The sequence below is a fragment of the Populus nigra genome, chromosome 7 (assembly GCF_951802175.1).
Source record: "Populus nigra chromosome 7, ddPopNigr1.1, whole genome shotgun sequence".
In the NCBI taxonomy this organism is placed as follows: domain Eukaryota; kingdom Viridiplantae; phylum Streptophyta; class Magnoliopsida; order Malpighiales; family Salicaceae; genus Populus; species Populus nigra.
Genome location: NC_084858.1, coordinates 3,511,221 through 3,519,967, shown reverse-complemented (window position 1 = coordinate 3,519,967; position 8,747 = coordinate 3,511,221). Strand labels below are relative to the sequence as shown.

General features: G+C 32.3%; 1 protein-coding gene across 1 annotated transcript; it reads right to left on the bottom strand.

Annotated features, from left to right (window-relative positions):
• Window positions 1-3,137: 3,137 nt before the first annotated feature.
• Window positions 3,138-8,381, bottom strand: LOC133699100 (wall-associated receptor kinase 2-like). The gene is made up of 3 exons (XM_062122240.1): window positions 7,406-8,381; window positions 7,079-7,231; window positions 3,138-4,493 (listed from the first exon to the last, which is right to left on the bottom strand). Exons 1-3 carry the CDS (start codon window positions 8,271-8,273, stop codon window positions 3,340-3,342), a joined length of 2,175 nt encoding a protein of 724 aa, XP_061978224.1. The 5' UTR covers window positions 8,274-8,381; the 3' UTR covers window positions 3,138-3,339.
• Window positions 8,382-8,747: the final 366 nt, after the last annotated feature.

Here is an 8,747-nt window from a genome sequence, read left to right as displayed (position 1 = left end):
TTTAATAACCAGTTTATTCAAGCCATGAGAACTAGGCCAATATTTCAAAAATTCTTAAAAAATCTTTTTGTCTTCCTTTAGTATGTGAGATTACGAATTTATACGTAAAACGTATTCCTGATTAAATATGTTTTTTACATTGACGTTAGAACGGTTAGGCTTTACCCAATAAGATAAGGATCTCCTTATTGAGGAGGACTTTTCTTGAACCATAGACGGACCAACAACTAGGAAACACAACGAGACCTTGAATTTTATCAGACAAATAAACAATGCAGCTTACCTTAGGTAGGGCGTATTTGGGGTGCTAATACCTTCCCTTTACGCAACCAGTCCCCGTACCCAATCTCTAAGACCAGTTAGGGTTCCTAGTGACCAAAATACTAGGTGGCGACTCCCATTCCATTTTCTACCAACAAAAGACAATATTTTCTTGTCTCCCCATATTTTCCAGATAGATACCATACACACTTTCCTAGATTTTAAAAGTGGAATATTCACCGTGACACCGCGCACCCGCGACATTTATAATGGAATTTTTAATTATGAGGAAGAAGGGAAAAAGTTCCAAAAGGAGTGTTAATTAAAAAAAAAAAAAGAAGCTGAGACTAAAAAGAAAATTATAGCAAGAGAAAATCTTTAAAGAAAACAACAAAGTAATGGTCTGAACCCTGAGCCCTTTCTCGAAAGAGAAAAAAAAATAGAACCCGACACGTTGGGCAAAGGTGATTAGTGTGAAACCCATTTTGCATCAATTTTCAACCAAAACGGTCTCCAAATAACCTTAATTTTGAAGCTGGACGCGTAACAAATATCATAGTATAAGAAGGTTTGGACACACACTAGATGATCATATTTATGATGAAAATAGATCTTAATTATGTAATTTTATTATAACATTTTTAAAACCCTATTTCCTATTAGAATTACAAGACAATGCCATCCGAGTTTCGAGAACATACCAGATTTGATCTAAAAGTTACTACCAAGAATTTTTCATTATTTTTCAAATTTTTTAGGATTTTTCTCTCATTAAGTTTTAGAATTTTATATGGTTTAGATTTATATATCCAAATCAGTTTTAGTTATTTTTTTATAAGAGGGGATTGATTATTTAAAATTTTTAGTTCAGAGTTTTTTTTATATATATAGTTAAAGGCTATAATTACAAGGTTTAAGAAATTCTAGTTTTGTTCCCTACATTTTAGAGTTAAAGAAACCATATTTTTTTCTATATAGTTTAAGATGTAAAATCTTAGAGCCTGAAAAACTCTATCGCTATATGCCACCAAAAATTTACAACTCTAAAAATACATTCTCAACCTAGAATTCTATTTTGATTCATGTTGAACAAGCAAAGATAGGAAAAAAAAGAAAACAAATGGAAAAGGTAAAAAATGGAAAAATCACACATAATAGATGATCGAGATCATGTGCACGTAGTGATGGATGGATGAGATTCAATTAATGAAAAATCAAAGGCTAGCTTTGAGATTATTTTTTTAGTTGAACCAATCAAATTGTGCCACTCAATTGATAGAGGGTATAAAAGTTAAATCAGATGAAGTTGAAGGGGCTAATTATGAATTTAATATATCATTCATTAAAAGTTAAATAAGATGAAAAGAAATTATTGCATGCTTAAGAATCCCCCCCCCCCAACTACCCCCCCCCCCCCCCCCAACTACACACACACACAGATATATATATCACTGATATTTATAAATATGGTTTTGTATATCTATACTTGAATCTAAAATCAAAATAACTACCTGAACTCGAGCATGTATAGATTTTTAATTTGATATCAAAATTCAATCTTATCAGGTTTCATGTATTCATAACTTGGACTCTAACTTAACCCAAATTTGAACCCCAGACCAAATACTATAATTTATAACTATTTAGTATATAATTAACTTGATATAGCTATGAATTTTTTAAACTTTAAGATTATTTATTTATTTCAAGATGGGTTTCGTGTAAATTTAAATAGATGAATATTCATACCAAACCTCAAATTAAATATTTTATCTTTGAGTTTTATCTAAACCCAACTTGAAACCTAAACAGATCTAAAAAATTTATATCTGTTTGGAACAATTAAAGATTATATCCATGTAGTTGTAGTATATATCAAAAGACTTGAGAACAATACGTAGTTAGGCAGGCTGCTTTTAAAATATCTACCTTCAACAAAATATTCTTCACCGATTTTTTAGAGTGTTACAGTAATGATTAATTTTTAAAATATTTTATTTTTAATATATTAAAAAAATTTAAAAAAATATTATTTTTAACATTAGAATGTTAGAAAAATCTAAAAACACAAAAAAATTATTTTAAATACTTTTTAAAATAAATTATAAAATACAAGTTGCACCGCAACCCTATACAGCTAGCCTCTTTGATCAAGACTTTACCATTCCAAAATTGCTATACGAGTATGATATCTTTGAATAAGTTTTTATATATTAAAGTTAATTTTTTCTATCTTAAACAAAACATTCTTTTTATAGAACTCTCCAAGCATCGTCTTAATTACCGTACTCAATATTAAAATTTGAATTAAGAGATCAATGTAAATTTTGGGGGCGTAAGCCCTCTCTTAATTAATTTCTTTTATTGCCAAAAAAATAAAAGAGAAGAAGAAAAATGGTCAATTGATGTCATTACTGAATCCCAAGTTTTCAGTATATTTTCTTTTTCTCAAGGAAAGTTATAAGTGTGCAATCAGATTATTCCTTTTATTCTATTCTAAAAAAAAAATCTATTCTAAAAAGAAAAAGAAATGCTTATTTCTACATGATGAAGTAACTGTTTTAAAACTCTAACCGGTTTGATGGTTAACCTATGATTCTGGTGACTCAAAGCTTAGACCAAGAAGGGTTTTGATAACAATAGAGAGGTAATTGATCGAATTAAAATTTAAATTTTAAAAACTATGGATATAGCTTCTCATGCAATGGCTAGAAAATGATGGGAATCTTGTTTTGGTAAGAATTCGTATGCTATGGAAATTTGAGCTAGCTGTGGAGCTTTCTCTATCTGTGAAATATGTAGGTAAACATCATTGAATCTGGTTTGATTAGGAAATCGAAGGTACCTATCAATTTCATTTTGAGAGAGTATATTAATTAGTCCTGTAAACACACAATTTTTATTTGAACATAGGTGACAAACGAAAAGGAAAATCTGGATTCTTGAAATATGTCAAGCTTCCAAGTTCCTGGAGAATTACTACAGACAATAACTCAAGAACATCAATAGCCATAATCTACAATTTATTAATGGAGCTATCTGACTTATTGAATGTTGGAAACTGATTGTGGTCCGGCTTTAATTGCTGTTAGTGTAGTTCTCAATCTGCAATGATATCACAGTCTGGGATTGATCCATGGGAGGACTTGCATACTTGCAGAAAGATTGTGATGATTCGCCTAACAAGTAGTCTGTTTCCTCGCTATTTTGCTGAGCCAATGATTTCTGATGAAGAACTTTCAGCTTAGCAAGCTCATCGGACACTTCCTTCATGGTTGGCCGGTTTACTCCCATGCTATTTAGACATCCTTTTGCAAGCTCAGCTACAGCTTCTATCTCATCAATTTCACCTTCATCAGCTGTCTGGAAATCCAAAATTTTGAAGAGATGATTATTTTCCAGTGCTGAGATGAAGTGTTGAATAACGTTCCGTTTCTCTCCAGACTTGGAAACGGAGTTTGGCATCTCTCCAGTGAGAAGCTCCACAAGAACTACCCCAAAGCTATAGACATCACTTTGAACGGTTAAAATACCCGTCATAAGATACTCAGGATCCAGGTAGCCTAGAGTCCCTTGTATTTTTGTAGCTAAGATATTGGTTTGGCCAGGAGACATCAGCACCGAAGCTCCAAAATCTGCTACTTTTGCTGTGTAATTACTGTCTAGAAGTATGTTGACTGACTTGACATCTCCATGAATAACTGGAGGGTCTGCCAGAGAGTGCAAATAATCAAGCGCAAGCGCAGTCTCCGATGCTACCCTCAAACGATTGGTCCAGGAAGCCAATATCCGGGAACCTTTATCGTGGACGTGCTTGGAAAGAGTTCCATTTGAGATGAACTCATAGACCAGTAATGGAACTTTGGTCTCTAAACACAGGCCCAAGAGCTTTACCACATTCTTGTGATTGACCTGTGAAACAATGCTCATTTCCTTTTGAAATTCCGCATTCATCTGAGCTTTGTCCACCCCTTTGGACTTCTTGACAGCAACCACTGTATTATCTGTTAAAACTCCCTTGTAAACAGAACCAAAACCACCCTCCCCGAGTTTCCGATCATCAGCATAATTGTTGGTTGCCTTTGCCAGCTCTGCCTCGCTGAAAATCCTTACTCGTTGATTCTTTAAAATTTTTCCCCCGTTCTCTTTGAAGTTCTTCTCCTTTATTCTTTTCGTGCAGATCATGTAGAGTAGCAGACAAATAACCACAAGGAAAATGCTTGCGCCAACAGCTGCAAGCAAATGTCAAAGAAGGACGTTACTTTCAAAATCAAACCAAGGGAAAATATTTATTTACTAACTTCTTACTATTGTAATTGATCGCAAGCCTCGATGAGCTTCGTTAATCCAGCTAAATTCGTGATGTTTTATTTTTTAATTTAATTTGATCCCTCGAACTATCAAGTGAAGTTAAAATCAAGCCTTCGTTAGCCTTCCGATCAAAAGCTACCTCAAATGTCGTGGTCTCCTCAACACCAATAGCAGCCAGAAGGAGAAGAAATGAAGCGAAGCTAAAACAATTGATTGAAGAACACGAGAGAGAGAGAGAGAGAGAGAGAGAGATTTTTTAATCAAACCATTAATTTATAAAAAGAATTAAGTTTAACCCCTTCTTAATATTTTTTTGTTTGCAAATCATGTGATTCCACGTGTCTCATTTAAGTAATTTTTTAGAAGGCATCTTATGATCATGAAAACCGTGTACACTTTATATAAACCCTGTATACTTTATATAACCTTCATAAATTAATAACTCTTATTAAATAATATTTTTGTTTAATCCCAACTTAAATTTGAAGTTTAAACAATATATCTTAATTAATTAATTTTTATGGTTTGAAAAGATATTAATTTATAATGGTTTAATTGTAGTTTAAAAAATCAGTATTAAAAAATTAAAAAGTTCAGACCTTTTTAATTACTAATTGATGGCCTTGCGGATTTTTTTTCAAAAAACATGAGAGTATCCATATCTCTAATTTTTTACGCCAAATATCTTCAAAATATGTTTATGCACGAAAATTGTTAGTCAAAGTACAATAATAATAATAATAATAAACAGGCTATTATATATATATAACTAAACCGTGTAGGGAATTTACTGTTTCCTTACACACAAAACACTGTAGATTATAACAGGAATTCACAATGATTCTTCTCCCTTTTTTTTTTACTTTTCCCTTTCTTTTTTTTTCTTATTTTTTCAAATTTTTTTGTTCAACTTTCTTATTTTTTTATTTTTTTTTCATTTATTTTTTTTTCAAAATTATTTTTGTTGATTTTACCTTTTAAAATTGACCTGGTTAAAATTTTTGCTTTGTAATTTTTTTCTTTAAAATACTATGGATTGCTGTGATGTTTTTCCACTTAGTTTTTCTATTTTATTTCTTTATTTTTCAAAATTATATTTGTCGATTTTTTTTTAATATTGAGCTGATTGAGAATTTGGTTTTGTAATTTTTTTTCTTTAAAACATTGTTGATTGTTACAGTGTTTCTCCGCATGATTTTTTTTTTCTCCAAAATTATCTTTATTTTATTTTATTTTTTAATATTGAGCTGGTTAAAAATTACAGTTACAATATGTGAGGAAAGCACTGTAACTTTTTTCCCACATGGTTTTTTCTATAATTTTTTTTAAATTATCCTTTTCAATTTAATTTTTTTAATATTAAGTTGTTTGTGAGTTACAATTACAAGTCATTACAAATAAGGCTAAATCATGTCGGGAAGCACTGTAGCTTTCATCACAAAACACTGTGAATTGCTACAGTGTTTCCAACATGATTTTTTTTCTTTTTTTTGGTGTTTGTTTTGTTATTTTTTTCTTAAATTGTCTTTGTCGATTTTTTTTAATATTGAGCTGATTAAGAATTTAGCTTTATAATTTTTTTCTTTAAAACACTGTGAATTGTTGCAGTGTTTTTCCATGTGATTTTTTTATGATTTTTTTCAAAATTATCTTTGTCGATTTTTTTTTAATATTGAGTTGGTTAAGAATTATAATTACAATAAAACTAAATCATACGAGGAAAGAGTTGTAGTTTTTCTCACAAAAACTGTGGATTGCTACAATATTTCTCTAAATGGTTTTTTCTTTTATTTTATTGGGAAAAGCGTTATAGTTTTCCTCACAAAACATTGTCAATTGCTACAATGTTTTTTTCTCATGGGTTTTTTTCCTTCCAAAATTATCTTTGTTGGTTTTTTTTTAATATTAAGTTGGTAGAGAATTTAGCTTTGTAATTTTTTTTTCTTTTTATTAACTGAAAAGTTAAATCATGTGGCGAAAACACTGTATCTTTCCTCACAAAACACTGTAAATTACTACAAATCATTTTGTTCGGTCTCTAAGTTTTGGATCACCAACACAACTTTTTTTTTCATCATGAAATATTTGCTCCATCATGCCTTTAATTTCTATTACTTATCTAGCGCTGGTTCACAATTATAACACTATCAAATATATTTGTTTTATAAGTCTGCGGCAGCGCGCGGGCATGTCATCTCGTTCATACTAGAACCAAGGGATTCATGAATAGATTAGCCCGGGCTTTGATGTGGAGCAGAAATATTTTTTTATATAAAAAATAATATTTAAATATAATAAGTGTACTTTTTTTATAAAAAAATGCGACCTAAATTAAACCTAACGTAAAATAAATTAATTAATTTTAATTAAATTAAATAAAAAAATTAACAATAGATAAATCAATATTTAATTAAATATAAAAAAAATAAAATAAAAAACTAGTTTTCATCAACCCAAATTAACTGAATTTATAAGCCTTCAAGAAAATGCAAGGAAAGCCAATTACCTGCAATAATTGCGATGATACCAACTCCTTTACAACCTGTTTTACCATCACCGTACTTGCCAAGTGGACATCGACACTTGTAATCTCCAATCACATTCTCGCAAGTACCTTCTTCACAAGCGTTTTTTCCTCGAACCTTGCATTCATCTATATCTGTCGTAAATGTTAAAAACATTAGTAAACAAAACCTGAATATACAAATGTTAAAAATATTAGTAAAAAAATCTCAACTTGATGAAAACCGCACTGACAATTAGAGACCACATGGAACAAGATAAGCATTATTACTAGTGATTAAAGCCTAAAGAAAAGCAATAACCAGTTTACCTTGGCAGCCATCTGGGAGATAAGGGTTTCCTTCGAACCCTTCTTTGCATAAGCAACGATATCCTTGATTCTCAGAGTCAGTGCAATTTGCATTACTGCCACAAGCATACGCACTTGTACTATCAGCTTTGGCCTGGTCGCACGTCTTATTTTCAACTACCCATTCAATCACAGCATCTGTTCTGTATGCATCATTTCCATATTTTGGCTTGCGAGAGAGCGGCCAATCTGAAAGCTTCAAGGAGCTTCTGTCCGCTAAAAAGGCAACTCCACAAGGATTGAAGTCCGAAACATTCATGTTTCTGGAATAAAGTGAAGTTGAAATATGAAGTGACTTGAGGCCCTTGGGAATTGATGTTTGGCAGCATCCAGAACCTGAGCAAGGGTTTCCATCGGACATGTTCACGTATTCTGTGCATATGGAGAGACATGCAGCTCCGTATGTACCCTTTTTGTTGGTCACCTGAGCAGAGGTATCGCAACCAATAGCTGTGAATACATTTCTGGTGTCTGAGAACATGAAGGGGCCTGGTCCAAGGCTGATACGCCGACGAGACAATTTGTCTGCTTTGTCCCAAGTTTTGTTATAGCAGTCGAATGCTGCAACAATGCCTACAGTGACTGTGCCGTTCAGCACTGATATTTTGCGAACAGGAATGTTTCTTCCAAACAACAGTTCAGCGCCTGAACTGCAGTTTAGAAAGAAGTCGTCGTTCATGGCACATCTTGGTTCTCTAATCCCAAAGGGGTAAGGAACACTAACATCCCCACACTTGTCTTGGCAGCGAGGTTTTACATCTGGCGCCCTTGCTGTTGATGCTGCAGTTGGACACAATAATAGCGGCATCATCAGCAAAAACACCCACATGACTATGCAACTCCCAACTTAATAAGTGGCAATTGACCCCTAGAAGATTTGTATAAAGAAGCTCCAAACTAACTCTCTCCCGCCCCCCACTAATTAACTTCTGCAACTTCTTTTCTAGTAGAGGACATATATATATATATATATATATATATATATATAAGCTAATTAACACAGACCACTAAAACAATAGTTAACACGACCAAGTCCAAGACTACAGGGTCAATAGAGTCTTGAGAGTCCTTTCCTAGATCTTTCTTTTCAGTTTTTACTTTTCAAAGCAAGAAAAAAATACATGTAGAAGACTCCTAGTACTGTAAATCATTCCCCAAAATATCTTGATGTCAAGTAGCTGAACTTGAGTGGCTCACTATAATTGCAAGGTAATGTGAAAGCTAGCTATCTCAGTTGGCATGCATGCAAAGTCGTTGGCTGCATCTGCCTGGTTAATTCCCTCCCAAATGTATACTTTTCCTT